Raw genomic sequence first — 17500 nt, forward strand, 5'->3', positions numbered from 1 at the left:
CGATTCGTCAAGGGCTAAATGGCATCAAATCAGTCGGAGGCTGGGGGGCCGCGTGGAAGAGAATGTTAAGGGAGAGCTACGTACAGTTTGGAAGTCTTGTGGGTACGGATAAATACGGAAACAAGTACTATGAAAACAGAAGCTACTTCTTCTCACGTCATAGATTTGTCTGGTATCCCTACGTAGACCGTTATACGTTTGATGCTAGCCAAGTTCCAGCTGAATGGCACCGCTGGCTGCATTACATTACGGATGATCCTCCAACGACAGTTCCTCCAGAGCCACGAAAGTTTATTCAATCACACGAAACGAACAAAACCGGATCCAAAATGGAATACGTTCCTTATAGCACAACTCTTCCAAAGATCGAAGAATGGGTCCCTCCGAAGAACAATTGATTAAAGCTGTGGTTTTAAGGATACTTAGTAACCAATTGCCTTATAAACAATAACTATGAGAATGGCGTTCTATGGTACCTATTTGAATCAGGATTTATCTTTCTCGCATCAGCCTGAACTTTTTCGATTATAATGTACTTTGGTTGGTTAGATGATGTAGAAAGTTGAAGTTGCTTCCTTTTTGTTCTACAAAATATAATGCATGGGTGTTAGTTTACTTTAAGAGTGTGTCTCAATGATCTTTAAGATGCATACTTGTCAGCATCAAGCCTAGCATTCGAGCAAGGCCTTCATTTGTAGCTTGTGAGATGTCACGCATGAACTTTGAAGATCTTTCTTGTCTCCTTTTGCGTACAATTCTCAGAAAACAGAGACCTGTAAGCACTCGCTCTCCTCTGTGAAAAAAATGATCTGGAATTTTGGGGTCAAAATGAGAGGAAGTTCTAATTTAATTAACTTTTAATTTAATCCATTTTGCGATGCAGTTGCACAGTTGGGAAGGACTAGATGGGAACGTAATATGAACCATTTAGGCTGGTCCCCCTAGGTCAGTAATATACCACACAAAGGACAGCCACAACATTGGGGATTCCATCCTGTTGTCTTTGTGAACAGTGTGTGGGTTTTTTAATGTCTCATATTATTAACAGCAAGGGTTGGGAGATGGGCTCTATGGTTTATAGTCCTTATCCAAGAAGATTTGAAAGTCAAACCATTTGCAAAGGCAGCACCTTCTCAGTTATTCTAAGACCCTATGCAAGGCTGCTGTCTAATGGTCACCCAGTAGCCTGGGGCGCCTTACTTGCGAGTGTGGGCGACTAAATTTCTGAACAAGTAGCCCAAATGGGCACCTAACTTATCACAAGGTGATTCATCCTCACTTTTAATTGATTAATACTGGGCTCTTGAAAAAATGACTCGGCCTACAAACCTTAAATGTTGGAAGCCCGAAGTGCTCTGGTAAAATTTTCTTAGGCAGCAGTGTTGCTATGTTTTGGTCCATCCAGGGTTTAAACATGTGAACTCCCACAGGGTAGTCCAATTCTCAACCAAGTAAACCGGCCAAATGTTCTACCCCTTATCAACAATGTTACCTGCAACTTCCTAGCCTCGTTCCTTAGTGGCATGTAAAGGTAACAGTAAACAATGTTTCCAAACTTGTAGAGAGAGTCAGACCCAAAACTGTGGTTGCCTTCTTACCCCTTGCATTACAGGCAGGTTCAACAGGTAGGTGATGGGCTATTGTTTTGCTAATCCAGGAAGACCCACTAACCTAAAACTATGTTGATTGAAGGTTTAGGGGGCCCATAGACCTTTAATGGGTCTCATTTCGTTTGTTCTCTTCGGTCAAAAGGGCTCCCCATTGACCAGTTAATTCATCCAGTTTGAGAGATTAAAATCTATTGGTGGCACTTTTAGGATGGGCAGGGTTATCCTTTTCCAGTCCCGTTACTTGTGGAAAACCCTTTTGTCCTTCCTTAACCTTTTCCTTCCTAAAAGTGACTTTAAGATTTTACTCTGTCTTACTTCAGATTGTTACTCATCAATGGGGTGACAGGTTTAATGGAGTTTTTCACTGAGTGATTAACCTGTCGACTCCTAGGGGTTCCCCATTGACGAGTAAAATCATCTGGCGTTAGACAGAGCAAAATACTCTGTCATTAGACAGAGTAAAATACTAAGTCTGGCCAGTTTAGGCGTCAAAGCGTTACGATACATCCAAAGAAATAAGCTCGGTAAAGGAGCAGTGTCACTCTATTTTAGTCAAAATTCAAAACACAAAAAGACATCTTTGCATCAATGAAGACCAAAAATGGAGGGGATGGAAATGGCTTGAAACTTGGCCTGTTTTTTCAAGTTTGGAGACGTTGTCCTCTGAAAGTCGCCAAAAGTAAAATACAAATAGCTCTTTGTGCCATGTTATATTTTGTATCACCTCAGTGAGTTGTTAGGAACGTTGTACGTGTGAGTTACATTACTAATTTAGATTTTTACCCAGTTTTTACCTAAAAACAGTAAAATCATTTAACATGACTGTGCCCCTTTGACCACTCCCTTATAGTGGCTTTTCAGGGAAACGCAAATGAACAGAATTCTCGGTTTTCAGCTGACGTCATAACCTTATGCAAATTAGGTTTCCGCCATTCTGGTGCCCCTGATTATAGGGAAATGTATGACATTTTGAGCGCTCACGTTCGAAGTCTTCAAATAATTCATCTTTCCAATGGATATTTCCCAAGAAAGCGACCCAAAATCACTCGACGAAGTACCAGTACTTTCATCCTACGCAAAAAAAACCTCGAAAGCCACGTTCGAGGGCGCTATTTGAACTTGAAGAAGATTTTCTGTCGTTTGTGTGGACCCAGCGGCCATACGGAGCGATCAGTTTGGCTCCTCTAGAAGTCTCAGACTTGCTTTCCTAGTTAGTTTTAGAGACAAGCTACTATACAAACAAGCAGTTTAAGGCCTTCAAATTTTTGAAAGTGTACAACCAGATGATTTCTGGTTTCGTTGCGTCCGTTTAAGCAAGGGAAGGAAATCGCGGGCAAGATTGTTGTTGTTTGTGGCCAAGGTGACTCGGAAGTTTGACACTCGGCGTCGACCTTATCTGTATCAGTTTCCAGTTGGATTTCTTTTAATACCTTCGCTAACTGCTATGGCCGCCAGATGAGAAGAAAAGGCCTCCTCATTCCCTTTGTTTCGATGATTTCCCTCTTCTTCTGTCAAAGTACTTGGTCGATTAGAGTCTCAGTCCTTCACCTTGAGAAGGTGAGAAGCTTTTTTCCTTCGAAATTCGTCCGATTTCCTTCAAACTCAGTCAATTTGGGCGCTCCATCCCTCGCATTCGCCTGTCGAATTTCAGCGAAATCGAATAAAACGCCTCCGAGTTAGACATTTGCTAACCTGAGTATCACAAACGCCTGATACTCAGGTTAAATTCACCTCATTAAATATTCAAAACCGGAGCACCTCATTTGCATCGGGCATATTTACTGAGATGAATTTTTGAAGATGAATTTCTCCGCGACGTTGTGGTTTAATCGGTCGAAATTGAGCACACTTGTTCGAGGGGTTCAAGCGCTTCGGTGGTGTGAATTGGGAAGACATCGGTGGAAACCCGGCCGAGAAACGCTTTATCGAAAAAAAGCCATCTTTCGACAAATTCTGACTCGCTCGCCTTTTACCCTAAAACCCTGAACCAACGCGTGCTAAATCGCTGCGAAAGCTTTACAGAATAAAACACAACTGTTCACAGCAAAAGCCGTTACTGGCAATCACCGCAAAAGCTTTAATTGCTAAACCTGTAAAGACAATTTCAGCAAAATAAGTCCAACCCCACACTTAAAGTTAAAATCTAACATTAAACCGTGAGTCAATCGCTGCGAAAGCTTTTAAATTGTCCTTCGTTCGTTGTATCTGTCCCTGAGTAAGGCAGGCTTCCCAGAAACAAAGTCTTTCGATTTCGTGTCGTCTCGGCTTATCTGTGAAATCCACGCATTTCAGCGATCTTCTGTTGGCTGCTTTTACCTTTCACCGTTCTTATCAACAACGATAGGTATACGGAATAGACTAATACCTTCCTTGTTTCCAGATTTTACTCCACAGCCAGGTATTATACAGAGAACCATCGCACTACAACTCACTCACATCTCTCTCTACGCGTCTCTGTTTACGATTCGAGGGGCTCCACAATGGCGGTTAACGACGGTTGTCAAGGGCTAAGGTCACGTGGGTGAAAACCAAGAATAGCAATTCAAAATTATCCCAACTGGCAGGAGGCTAGCCTGCGAACGCAGACGTATTTCCGGCGGTCGTTTCTCTCCCGCCGGAAATACGTCTGCGTTCGCAGGCTAGCAGGAGGCAAACAAACTGGCTATTTACAATTTGTCTTATATGACTGGTGATCTTGCACAAATGCCCGCGTGGATTGGGACCAAATATATCGAACAACCAATCAGAATCAAGAACCGGGAAATTCAAAATACATTCCAATATGGACGCTTCAAATATTCAATTCGCTTCAAATTTGTACGGAAAGAACTCCCTGGAGAAAGGTATGAGCGAAAGAGAACAAAAGCGGTGAATCATGTTCAATTGAAGTGCAAGCTTATGTAATTATTTTCAGGATCGAGTTATTCTTGGCAGGCAGAGCTCGAGACAACTCGGGATCTCCAAACAAGAAACGACATTCTCGAACGAAGGAGCGCCGAGATTCGAACACTTTACGATCAAACTCAAGATTTAGGTAAGATTTATCTTTAACTCAAAGAAACTCCAGGCAATAGCAATCTTTTTTTCAAAAAGGCACCGAATACTAAGTATTCTTGCCAAAATTGTAATAAACAAATAAAAATTTAATGTGAAAGGAACAGAAAAGGTCGGAAAGTAGGAATCCTCACGGTTGGTTCCCTAAGCATATATATTGACCAGTGCTAGGCCTATAGAACTTTTAAATCGTTCCAGACTAGGTTAAATGGCCAATTATGAAATGCCCCGATATCATTTGAGGTTTTACTTTAAAAATTTATCAGAAGATCGGATTAAAACAAATCCAACAGACAAGTTTAAAGTTTTTATTTCCACATGCTAACTTACAATATAAATCAAATGTAAATAAATACAAAGAACAATAACAATATTAATACAACAACAGGGTTGGAAAAGAATGTAGAGGAGTGTAAACAAAAACCCATGGGTCAAAAAGAGTTTACGCAGTTTAATTTGTAACAAAAGATAGCATGCACTATAAATTAATCTTTGCTAGTAAACACACAAGGTAAAATTAGCATAAGTAAACGAATAATTCGTTTACTTATGCCATCCATTTTTTATCCGCACCCCCCCTATTGAGGGACCGGGATTTCTGAGGGGGAGGGAGGGGGTCTTTAAAGGCCGTTTCTGAGGGGGTAACTGTGTCGGCACCTTTGATCTTTGAATAAATTCTGAAGGGGGAGTGTGTCGGCACTTTGATCTTCTTTTCTTAGGGGGGTCAAAAGTTTACTTTTCCAAGGGGATGAAATATAAAGTACCTCAATAGGGGGTGTGCGGATAAAAAATGGAATGGCCCATTAGTAAAAAACACAACTATGCAAAAAGTTGCAAAGACAATCTCAGGCTTTCGATGTTAGCAGATAATTTCTTGAGAAGCAAATAATAACCTGGAACGTTACATTTATCTGAACCCATAGGAGTGACACTAAAATATGGAATAGATGTGACGATGATGTGAAACCTACGTATCTTAAATTTCTCTTCAGCTGATGAACGTTGTGTTCTAGAGAAAGAATGGTTTGCCTTGGTTAAAGAAAAGGACATCAACTTTCGACAGCAACTAGAAGAGGTGCGGCAATAATAATTGTTTATCACCAAAATAAGCAGTCACGTCAATCTGGCTTAGTAAGGGGATATTTACATGAGACCCAGAAGAACTTGTACCGGTATGAAATTGTTGCAGCTTTACATGAAACCAGGATGAAAAGATATTTTGTTTTTTCCAATAAATATATGGCTGACCCAAACGCATACAGGTTTGAAATTTCTGGAACTGGTCTGAGATTTGTTGTGATTTAATTACATGAGACCGGTACAAACTTAGACCGGTATGACAATATTATTTCTTGTCTCGGTCCAGCAACCAAGACAAAGTCAGACCAGTCTGAGTTCATTGTCAGGCCGGTCTCATCTAAATGCATAAAAGATATGTATGGAGGCCGATACAAACTCATGCCGGTCTGAGCTCGGCCCGGCCTCATGTAAATACCCCTTTAGTTGAGCATCTGACTACTGTGTGGGAGGTTGAGAGATCAAACCTCCAGCCTAACCAACACTAGTTTAGGGGGCTTTACATCTCATCTCACAACCCTTCAAGTTCATAACCCAGTGGGGAGGGGGGGGGGGGGGTTAAAAGAACCCACAGAGAGTATGGCATGGAGTTCCCAGTGCTGTGGTCTGTGGTATATCATGGTTGGGAGGGACTAAACACTTGGAGATACTAGGCTACACCAAGCTACTCTAAAATCCGAGGATAATTAAAGATTGTGATAACGTTGATCATGATGGTGAAGCTTTTGTCAATGTGCCAGGCTATATATTAAGAACAATAGACTTAAATAAAATATGATTTCTAAAACCATTTTATGACAGCGTGAAGTTATCAAGCAAAGCACATGTGCTGTACAAATAAGGGAAACAACCAATCAAATTTAAGCATGTAAAATGTCACTAAAATTCAAACAGAGTCAAAAGCTTGGCTCCGTACAGTGCAATGTCAAAAATCTATAAAGTCAACCAAGATATCAAATATTGGTTTTTCATGTATGAGAGGGTCAAACCCCACTATCTAGAGAAGAACCTCTCAGACGGTGTGGCCGAGAAAAACTCAACTCACACATGCTGAAAAGTCCTCGAGTACATTCCAGGTAATACTATTGGAGGACAAGAGCTCTCATTTCTTTGCAAAAATTCAGAAAAAAAAAATCAATAAGGGGAAGTGAAATATTTATGGCAGATGAAGTTTGCCACACAATTATCGTAATATAATTTTACCTTGAACATACAACACTGATTAAGGGACACAATCAGGGGAATTTCAGTAATGCTTGTTACCAAAAATCTTTTCCCCATGAAAAGTGGAAATAACTTGAAATATTCTTTGAAAAACAGGAGAATGAGGAAGCGAAGAGGATGCAGATGAAGGAACTGTTTCATCTTCTGGAATCACTCAGGACTTTCAGCTTTGATAAACCCAACGAGGTTATTCTGAAGCGAAACCTGACAAAGATGTACAATCAGATTGGAAGGTACTGTCAGAGAAACAAGATAGACCTCAAAGTAGAGCAAAACAACGAAGCTGATAAATTAGTCAACACTCAAACTGTAGATTCTATTGCTACACCAAAGCTTGTGCAGATGCCCATCCCACCACCTCCTCCTCCGCCACCAGTTTTGACGTCACGCACCTTAAATGTAGTTCCACAGCCAAAGGTCTCTGAAAATGAACAAAGGAGGGTAGCAACTAAAACGGCTACCTTAGGTACCCCACGCAATCATTCAAACGAAGAACTCCTTAGAAGTATCAGAGAGCGTTGTCGTTCGGAGCTGAAGAGTACGCCATTTAAACGTTCCCCTGGTGGAACCCCACTGAAAAGACCAAGGCGCATGTCAGAGACCCACACCTCAGATTTGATAGAATTGGCTTTGAAGAGGAAGTTCCAAAAAGTAGTTATTCGAAGCCCTAAGGAGAACGATTCACCAAGGTCTGTGACCTCCCCTGGCAACTTTTAATAACATTTTAATAATTTTCCTCTGAATTTCCAACTTGAACGTAACTTTCTTTTGTCATTTCACTTTAACATCATTCTATAGACAAACACATAAATGAAATGTGAATCAAATTTAGTTAATGGGACCCATTGGTCATATATCTTAACTTTGAACAACGATAGAAGCAAATCTGATCGTAAAAATAATGATAATAATTATAATAATAATAACAATAATTATAATAATAATAACAATAACAATAATAATAATAATAATAATAATAACAGCAACTTCATTTTAATTCAGTGAAAGGGAAGGCTACCAGAGGTTATCCCTATCGAGGGTACCTTCCCACAGCCAGATGTAATTGATTGAGAGTCAATTTCGATGGGGGGAGGAAAGGAAAACCAGAGTACCCAGAGAAAAACTGTCACAGGCAGATTTGAGATCGACTGAAAGTCAGCCCAGTCATACAACCCAAGGCTGGGATTGAATGTGGGTCACAGAGGGGGGAGGTGCAGGTGATAACCGCTGAACCACCCTGGTTTAGGAAGCCTTATCGATCAAAACCACTTTAATATAAAATCTCCTGTTAAAATATTTTTTTATTGATTTACATTTAATTATAATCATGGTACCTTATGGACATGAAACGATTTTACATTGTGCTCTAAAACTCAAAAAAACAACAATAATAATAATAACAATAATCAGACAGACTGTTGTACTTCACTATTATCAATATATGCGGCCAAATAGAAAATCAGCCTCTTCAAAACACACGCTCAGCGGGCCGCAAAAGACTGACAGCGGGCTAATAATGCATTATCAGCCCTACAGCTGATTGGTTCTTGCTTCAACTTTGTGATATGCTTATTATTTATAGACGATTTTACGCACTTTTTGGTGATTTTAAATAAGTTCACTGGACTGAGTTGATTCTTTAATAGCTTGTTCAATCAACACTTACATGAAGATTTGAAGTGACTTTGAATTCGTTATTCACTAAGCTTGTATTATTAAAACTCGCATTCTTGATATCATTTGACCTTGTTTATTGATAATAATGATAATGACATGACTTTTTGAGGGAATATTGTTTATTTGCGCCCTTGCAGTGTCACTTGCGGGCGCAAATAAACAATATTCCCTCAAAAAGTCATGTTATTCCCTTATTCACCTTGTGAGCACCAGAAGTTTAATAATAAAAATGAAAATAATTTATCTTTTAGTTAATGATAATGATGACTTGCTATCTATTTTCACTCTGCCTGTCGTCTTTATCCTCATTGAGTTCTTTTTCCATGGCTTGTATAAAGGAGCTTGTCACTTCCAGTCGTTGTTCCCTGTTGGAAGTACATGTAATATTAGAAATGGAACAGAGAGAACTGTACTTGGTTTGAGTCCTCCCAGACCCTGGGAACGAATTAAGACTGGACCTTCTGTAAATTGAAAAGACATCAAATCAAGTTCAGTAAAATTTTGAGGCATCCAGATGCCATCTCAAAGTCAAAAAATTGCAATACTAAAATTCTTATTCACGTGTACTGTTTTAGGGTCGTGTACTTTTTTCTTCCTTTGCTTTTGTACCAGTACATGTAGTTGGACAATGAAAGTTTTGTGTCAAGAACCAAGCACTGGAAAAAATGTGTTCCATGTACATTTTGTGGGGAGTCTGTCCAGTATTTACAAACAAATACATTGTACTGGTCTAGTGTCTTCACCAGCAAGAGATCACATCTTTCATTAGCAAGCCACCTGTCAGGAATATTGTGTCTGACTTATAAAACTGATTGCAGAATGAACCTGAATCTAGCAGATACAGAATTCTAAATTGTGTGAAATTCTAGGCATTATTGGGTTGTGCACATGACCTAGACACTGTAATGGGTGGCAAGAGTGTATCATCTTGGGATATTATTAAAATTGCAACAGGAAAAACAATCTCTGGCTGAGAATCTCCACACTCCCACCAGCACAGTCTCTCTTTTATAATAACAGTTCCTATTACGTGAACATCAGACAATCATTGTCTCTTCTGCTTAGCTTTTACATTACGACAACTCTCATCGCACATATAACACAAGCCATTTTCCATCACAACAATACATTTCTGTTGGCTGTCTCCTCATGATTAAAAAAAAATGTCACGAAATCTAATAATAAATCAAGAGACATTACACATTGCTTTTGTTGAGAACATACCATTCCTCTGCTTTTTTGGCATTTTCTTGCTTCTTGGGTTTATATTCATCTGGTAGAATTGCATTTCCAACATGTGCGATTACTCCAACTGGCAGACTGAAACATCCAAAAAATAAACAGTATCTGTAAACACTAAAAATATTGTTAGGATTAGATAAGGATTTCTAAGAGACAATTGCTTAACCCACTGACTCCTGAGGGCCCCCCATTGAAAAGTACAATCGCCTGAGGTTAGACGGAGTAAAATCTTGGGCAGGGAAGGGTTAAATTTTTCAGCTAAGTGTGACGACCACTCTTCCTTGAGATTTTGCCCTGTCTAACGCCAGACGATTTTACTCTTCAATTTGGGTCAATTAATTTAACCCTTTGACATCCAAACCGGCCTAAACCGGCCAGACTTAGAATTTTACTCTAACGCCAGATGATTTTACTCGTCAATGGGTTCAAAAAAGTCATCTACCTTTTTTCCCTAAATTGAAGTAATTGAAGACAGTTTATTTCAAAGCTATATGATTAAATTCAAATTCATACTAGTTACCAATTTCCCTCTAAATTTAGCTTTTTGTGAGCCAAAAAGTTACAGTGTACATAAGTCAGAAATTGACCCGCGGCCGAGCTGGAAGAGGCATCATGGTCTATTCTGTATTTGACGTCACAAACTGCTTTGCATTCATGTGTAACGTCAAAATTAATACAGAATAGTAAGACCTATGCCTCTTTCTGCTTGGTTGTGAGTCCAACTTACAGCTATTTTTGCTGACTTCAAAACTTTTTGGCACACAAAAAGTGATTTTTCTAGGAGAAAATGGTAAAATATGCTTGTTAACCATATTAACATTTTTTTCGCTTACCACAATCCACCACCAATTACGACACCAACCACCATTTTTCGCCAACCAGAAAATATATTATACAAAGCTCCTGTTGATGCTGTGAAACAAGCATTAACATTAAAATAATAGTTTAACAAGAAAGCCCCATTGAACAAAAAAGAGATCCCCTAAAATTGCATCGCATGGAGCAGTACGTGTTCCTAGTAGGGCCGTGCGGCTTTTTTCAGCCCTTCTCGCGCTAACGCATACGGCCCTCATACGGGCATCTTCCCAATAGATTTGCCATGAAAGCACGCACGGGGCCATACTGGCCATATGATAAAGAGGGGTATTAACCCACTGACTCCTGAAGGTGACACTTAACAGATTTTACTCTGTCTAACGCCAGACAACTGTCTTTACTTGTCGACTGAGAGCATCCTAGGGTGCCTGAGGTGTCAATGGATTAATTAAGCAGTCCATTAAACATCCCTGTCTATGCTTCTATTACACAAAGCGTTTGAGGCAATCCTTGTATGAGTGCAATAATTATGAATTTATTATTATTATTATTATTATTATTATTATTATTATTATTATTATTATTATTATTATTAATTATTATAATTATGCAATAAGTATGAATTCATGCAAGCAGGGTCAAAAATTGATTATTAGCAAGGGTACTGGTAACTGAATTTATACTACTGGTTGGTCCATTGTGGCTGGCTTGTGGAGATAAATTACCTCAAAGAGGCTTATGGTAATAAATAAATAAAATAATCATGAACTTTTATTCAATTAGTGTCAACTGTACTCAGAACTGGGGCACCAATTGGGGGCACTGTAAAGAAAGGAGGAAACCAGTCTGAGAGTACATGGAGGAAAACCTCTTTTCCTAGTAATTATACATAAAACAATGCATACTGCAAAAAAAAGACAACAACAACAACAGCAGCATTTTTATAAAAACATTTTTTCTATTTACCTCCACTGGCTACGTAGTTCAAAGCATCATCTGTGTTCCGATATGATTTGAAGGCAACCAGAAGGAAACTATTAAATAAGAAAAGGTTTGTCACAAATGTATCATTCAAAACTCCCAAACGTTCTTTTTTAAAGTAGCCTAACGCCCTTTCAATGTATACTGCACCGTCCCATGCTTTGTTGCTCATCAGTCTCCTTGAGGTAAGGGAGGAGGGGAAGGGGTCGTTGAGTACAGGCAAAAGGTGGCTTTACTTTAACCCCCAGTCTGCTGCACCCTGCATCATAACATTAGTCTGATAACATTTAAGGTGGCTTACTACAGTTTTAATGGATTAAAACAGCCCAACTTCTAACTCTTTTGAATAATGTCCCATACTGTACAATCTATGTACCTGTAAACACCAGAGAAAAGTCCAGCTCGCCAACCCCAACGACATCCATACTTCACAAACCCCAATACAACTGATGCCTGATACTGACGCTTGGCATGCATAACTGAATTGTAAACAGTCAACTGATTATGTCTGCGAAAGTGGTCGTCGACAATTCTCCTTCCAAACTGGCCACCAAAGAGAAAGGCAAATACTGAAGTATAGAAAACCACATCTGGGATATGCTGAATTTCATCTCCTGGACCTTTGCCTTTACTTTGCATGCAGGAAAAAAAATTCATTAATATTATTTTTTAAAGTTTTCCTTTTTTGCTAAATAGAAAGGTAAACTAACTTTATTCAACCTCGGTAGTTCCTTCAGCTACGAGGCTGGTATCAATGGAAGCCGACAGTGCGCCCTTTACCCCCCTCCCTCTGTCAGTGCTTTTAAAGGTGTTTAAAGCTATAGCTACACGGATCAGGGAAAAGTTGAAACAGACGTTTAAGTCACCAAGGATTGAAAGCCGCGCACTAGCCAACTGAGCCACGACTGCTCCAAATGAAGTACAGAAAACCACATCTGGGATATGCTGAATTTCATCCTTGTACAATCTATGTACAAGGATGTTTATTAATAAGCAAGGTCGAGGTCTGTAGGGTAAAATTATGGATCCTCGCTTTTTCCCCTTGATTTATGGCCTGCGCGCTTTGCACTTAAGCCAAAAATCAAAGGGAAAAAATTTGGTCCCAAATATTTTACAGTGAGGACTAGTAAGAGGTGTATATGCAAAACAGTGACAGAGTTTTCAAAAAGTTACATGTAAGCCTAACTGGATAAAGATTCAAGTCTATCTAAACTTAGATCTTGAGTTCATGAAACACAGTTGTTGTTCTACAAACCTGACATCAAATAATGCCTTTACTCTATCCCATCCACTTTCTTTTTCTGCTTTCTCAAGTTCTTGTGAAGCAGCTCTAACAATATAAGGATAATATGTCCAGAAAGAAATACAGTAGGCACTGTACTCAGACTTTGATTTCCACAATTCCTCGCAAACGTTCTGAAAAGTGAGGATGTTTACAGGCTTTGCTTGGGACGGCAAACAAAACCATGGTACCATGGTTATCTCGGAAAGGCGATTACGTGACAGGATGATACAGTGTAAGTTAAAAAATTTGCGTGCATTTTATTTGACAGGAAGTTAAGGAGGATTTTTGGGGTGTCAGTCTGCTTACATTTTACATCCAGTCTGCAAATTATTTGCCCTTAATCCTGACTAGTCTTGTTTTTCCCTGAATTTGGTCTCCGAGACGAAACGGACTCAGCGTCATAATCGGCTTGTTCCGATTCCGACGATTCTACTTAATCGGTTTCTCCTTTTGACGATCCCCAAACTTTCGCAGCAAATGTACATGATAGAAGCAAAAAACAGAATTTGAACCATAAAGTCCGCATGAAAAGCGCATTAATTTTTATCAAAACGCGTTTCTCCGTCTTTACCTCAATGAAACAAAAAAGGCTTACACTCTCTTACCTTTTACTGTGCCAAAAGGATTTAAATTTCTCCCAGAAATAAGGTCTCTCATCATCATTCGCAGACATTTCAAGCAAGGTCTCGGCTCACGTGCGGAATTCTCAGAGATTGTTTTCGAGCATTTTGTTGCAAAAGGATCCCTGCAATTTGCTTTAAAATGTATCTTAAGACTCAAAAATAGAGGTTGTATTGCTTTGTTCGACAAAAGTAAAAATCAGTGAGGTTTAAAAGACAATTAATCCAAGAATAAAAGCCGGGTCTGTTTTTCTCGCCATCTTGGCCGAGACCATGGATGCGAAAACTAGTGCCGACTTTGTTGAGCCTCGATCCCAGAAAAGAAGGCACAGGACACCCATCTTTAATCGTGCATTCTTTTCCTTCCGCTTGTCCAGAAAAGTATTCAAGAGAAGAGGAACTTAATAATTAAACGTTTCGTGAATTAAAACGTTTTATCTTTTTTCGATAAAAAAGGAAAGACAGCAGGCGAAACACGTCGGAAACTGTCCAGGCTTTTGAAACTTGCACACATCAAGACACGAATGTTAAATCCAATTTTCGTCTGGCCACAGTTGTTCGAAAGCCCGATAACTTTACCAAGCGAATAAATTTCTATCCGACAGTTTCAATCTTTGAAAAGATTTCACTGTTTACTCAAGTACCAGTGAACTGAATTTGTGCACTAAAAGTGTATCTGAAATAAAGGCGTGTACGAAGACCTTCGCCAACAGTTAAGGTCGACGATATTTTATACGAAAAATTCGAAGAAACTGTGGTGCACAATTATGCGGATCAAAGTTAAGATTTGCACCCGAGAATTTTAAATTTGAACCAAACGTTTCGAGGGTACTCCCTCTTCATCAGTGGATTGAAATCAACTGAAAAAAGCGTGTGGAACTTAACGCTCAAAAGAAACCAAAAATTGTAACGTTCATAGCGCGTGGTAACTTTATATAAAACCAAACTCCACATTGAAATCATGCAGGGTGCGGTGTCTGAATCATTCTGACCTCAAACTGCGTCTGTCTGTGGCATCCCTGAAACCCACACGGATTACAGAAATCAGTGGCACGTCCTGAGTTGTGTGCCTACATCGGATAAAATTACAGCTGTATATGACTTTTCAACAGCTGGGGCCTGCCAATCAGAAACTCGTGCTGCACATGCAACAGGATTATTTTTCCCTTTTTAACCAATCACGGATATTCTTGCTTAGTGGTGTTGTTGTTGCCGCGCCCGTCATCTTTGCTTAAACTCCCCAATTTAGCAAAGAGCACCGGAGCTAGTATAGGGCTTTGAAACTCGTGAACTCTTATAAAAAGAGAAGTACTCTTCATAACCAACCACAAAGCCAACCTCGTTCTTAAGGTCTCTCTTCTCTGCCTCCTTTGTCCTTGTAACGAGGTTGCAACAAAGCTTGCAAAATCCACACTCATGCCTTCTTCAGTGATGGTTAGTGGGAATTGCAACCTCGTTTTGATGATACTTTTGCTGCTTCATTGAAAGGAGGTTGCAACAATGAAGAAGGAATTCGGCTGGACTTCAAAAACTGTTTAACTTTCAAGAATTGTGTTGATGAAGAAGATCGAAATTTCTCTTTTATACGTCCCAACGTGAACTTTAGTTTTACTTGTTTCAGAAACTTACTGTAAATTAAGGCCACGGAGTCTACGCAGCAGGTACACCTTATTTAACGTCGGAAGTTCCTTTACTCTCTAGAGAGTATTCTCCCAGGAAGCCGAAGGTGCGCTCATTTTACCCCCCTCTTACCATCAGTGCTCCGTTTTAAGGGTATTTAAAGCTACTTAGGCTACACTGAAAGGAAAGAAGTCCAAACAAGGATGTGAGATCCGGCGATCGAACTCGGGATCTCTTGCACCAAGGCCGTGCGCTAACCGACTGTGCCACCCTTGCTCACAGCAGCCCACGACTAGTAGCGAACAACAGCCCTATATTCCTGTCACGGCGTTTTCACAGACCGATTTACTTTTACATTGAATTTCTCGGGAATGAGGCTCCCACAAGAGCCCGATGACTAATCACAAAAAATTAACTTGACGTCATAACGTCATCGGACCGGAACTGCCTTTGCTTTTCGCGCGGAAAAGGCAGTCTTAAAATAGATCAGTTTGTAAAAATGCCGTGACATAGGCTTAGTATGGGAGTTGTTCGCTCCTAGTCGTGGGCTCCTGGTCCACGACGCCACGTTATGCTCTACAGTGTCAAAGGCTTTCCTTTAATCTATAAAGACATAACCTGAAATGTCAGTCGTCTCCCGCCCTCAGCCTTCCCCGGGGAAGGCTGAGGGCGGGAGACGACTGACATTTCAGGCTAATAAAGACACTACCATTAAGTTTACCAGCATCCATATTGGTAAGCCAAAGGTTTACTGCACTTATCAAAGCTGTGCAGCTTGAATGATTTGGTCTAAATCCAGATTGAGAGTCTGTCAAAAGATTTCCTGGTAGGAAATATCCTAACAGCGGAGTATACACGACCCTTTCTATAATTTTTGATATGGCAGGTAGAATAGAAATCGGTCTATGGTTGTTTGGAATATTTCTTTCATCTGACTTAAAAATAGGATGTACTTTTGCCTTTTTCCAATTATCAGGAAATATTCCAGTCTCCAATACTTGAATTATAATATCACATAGAATTTGAGATGTATGGACTACAAAGCTTTGGAAGTCTGCTAGGAATATTATCCAATCCGCACTTTACCGAGGGTTTGAGTTTAGTGATCAGGGCTCGGTTTTTCGAAAGCCGATTAACTTAATCCAGGATTAGTGGAAACTTTAGTTTCATATTTTCAACTTTTTGGTGAAAGTTTCTTTTGCTTATTTTTGTTCTCCAAGATTGACTTCTTCTAATGTAAAGTTTTGCTGATTATCAGCTTTGAACAACATTTGGGAATAGAGAAATAGTTTCCTTGGTTAATTTTTAATCTGGGATTAGGGTTAATCGGCTTTCGAACAAACGGGCCCAGGCTGTGAATGTACCCTTCACTTACAAGGCGAAAATAAAAATAACCGGTCCAAAAATATGTCCCCCCACCCCCTCTCTCCATGAACTTCTTGATTCCCGGGAGTGAGACTTAACAGATTTTACTCTGTCTAATGCCAAACGATTTTACTCGTCAACCGGGTTGTCCAAGGGCTTCTAAGGGGCAATGGCTTAAGAGCATTAGGGAGCTTAAGATCTACGACGACGTCGACGAAAACGCCACAAAACAATGATATCATTGGTTAAAAGAGCATAAATTCTCGTGCTGCCCGTGCGGCACGAATTTTAGAACATATTTTTGCTGTTCTCGACGACAACGTGAGCATGTGACAGAGAATCTTTCATTCTCTATTTTCAGTCTGAAACCGCTCGTACCAATTTATTTTTAGAATACTTCGCCCGCATTGTACGAAGTGAACGTGATGGAATAATCGCGAAAGACTTTTACTAGAGCGAAGTTCTATTTTGAAGTGACGTTTTCGTCGACGTCGTAGATCTTAAGGTCTCTATTGTCGTCTTGACTGCGTCTTGAGAAGTGAGAGGGGCACTTTGGTGGCATGTTTTGCCGGTATTGCTAGATACAAGTGAAGCTGTAGCCTGTGAGCGGGCTTGCTCTCTGCGGTGCTACGTAGTCCCTCGGAGAGCCCGCTTGCAAGCAGGGAAAATGGACACTTTTTAGCGCTTATCAAAATCGGCATGCATCTGAACAGCAGAATTTCAGGACACAAAAAACTGACCTGTATTTGATTACAAAGGCACCTTACAATAAAGGTGGAAGTGCACTGGAAAGTGGCACATATATGACCGGCAAATTAAAACTGCTATGAAAAGCATTAATTTAAGACTAAGAGCAAAAAAAGAATTAATACTGAAGAATCATTGTTACGAGCTCAAGTTCTCATCAAAGCGACAGAATCACTCACTTC

The 17500-nt window shown here is 39.9% G+C and overlaps 3 protein-coding genes and 1 long non-coding RNA gene across 8 annotated transcripts in view; 2 read left to right on the top strand and 2 right to left on the bottom strand.

Moving 5' to 3' along the window:
- The first annotated feature begins 403 nt into the window (after positions 1–403).
- Positions 404–4064, top strand: LOC138057072 (uncharacterized). The gene is made up of 2 exons (XR_011133597.1): positions 404–3167; positions 3991–4064. It is a non-coding gene; the product is annotated as an uncharacterized lncRNA (long non-coding RNA).
- Positions 4065–4270: 206 nt separating this feature from the next.
- Positions 4271–8699, top strand: LOC138057070 (mitochondrial fission regulator 2-like). Its single transcript, XM_068903086.1, has 4 exons — positions 4271–4453; positions 4525–4644; positions 5657–5739; positions 7062–8699. Exons 1-4 carry the CDS (start codon positions 4393–4395, stop codon positions 7680–7682), a joined length of 885 nt encoding a protein of 294 aa, XP_068759187.1. The 5' UTR covers positions 4271–4392; the 3' UTR covers positions 7683–8699.
- On the bottom strand, positions 8252–13877 carry LOC138057071 (complex I assembly factor TIMMDC1, mitochondrial-like). Of its 2 annotated transcripts, none has more exons than XM_068903087.1 (7): positions 13572–13877; positions 12937–13011; positions 12058–12312; positions 11667–11734; positions 10718–10796; positions 9867–9962; positions 8252–9007 (listed from the first exon to the last, which is right to left on the bottom strand). In XM_068903087.1, exons 1-7 carry the CDS (start codon positions 13637–13639, stop codon positions 8914–8916), a joined length of 735 nt encoding a protein of 244 aa, XP_068759188.1. In that variant the 5' UTR covers positions 13640–13877; the 3' UTR covers positions 8252–8913. The 2 variants fall into 2 exon arrangements, with proteins under 2 accessions (XP_068759188.1, XP_068759189.1); XM_068903088.1 differs by having other exon boundaries at positions 8968–9103; positions 13572–13852.
- Positions 13878–17289: 3412 nt separating this feature from the next.
- The window catches only part of LOC138057073 (protein SSUH2 homolog), a 21767-nt gene continuing 21556 nt past the window's right edge, over positions 17290–17500 (bottom strand). For all 4 annotated transcript variants that reach the window (XM_068903092.1, XM_068903090.1, XM_068903091.1 and 1 more), the window contains one exon: positions 17290–17500. This exon is cut by the window's right edge and continues 435 nt beyond it. The gene's annotated coding sequence lies outside the window, so the exon portion shown is untranslated.

This window comes from Montipora capricornis, chromosome 7 (genome assembly GCF_036669925.1).
Source record: "Montipora capricornis isolate CH-2021 chromosome 7, ASM3666992v2, whole genome shotgun sequence".
NCBI lineage: Eukaryota > Metazoa > Cnidaria > Anthozoa > Scleractinia > Acroporidae > Montipora > Montipora capricornis.

Excerpts from the sequence above, each read along its gene's own strand:
- LOC138057070 (XM_068903086.1), top strand. The coding sequence starts at position 4,393 with ATGGACGCTTCAAATATTCAATTCGCTTCAAATTTGTACGGAAAGAAC. Across the intron at positions 4,645-5,656 it reads CGATCAAACTCAAGATTTAG|CTGATGAACGTTGTGTTCTA; the intron begins GTAAGATTTATC and ends ATTTCTCTTCAG. Across the intron at positions 5,740-7,061 it reads TTCGACAGCAACTAGAAGAG|GAGAATGAGGAAGCGAAGAG; the intron begins GTGCGGCAATAA and ends TTTGAAAAACAG.
- LOC138057071 (XM_068903087.1), bottom strand. The coding sequence starts at position 13,639 with ATGTCTGCGAATGATGATGAGAGACCTTATTTCTGGGAGAAATTTAAA. Across the intron at positions 12,313-12,936 it reads AAGGCATTATTTGATGTCAG|TAAAGGCAAAGGTCCAGGAG; the intron begins GTTTGTAGAACA and ends CTGCATGCAAAG. Across the intron at positions 9,008-9,866 it reads GCCAAAAAAGCAGAGGAATG|GGAACAACGACTGGAAGTGA; the intron begins GTATGTTCTCAA and ends TACTTCCAACAG.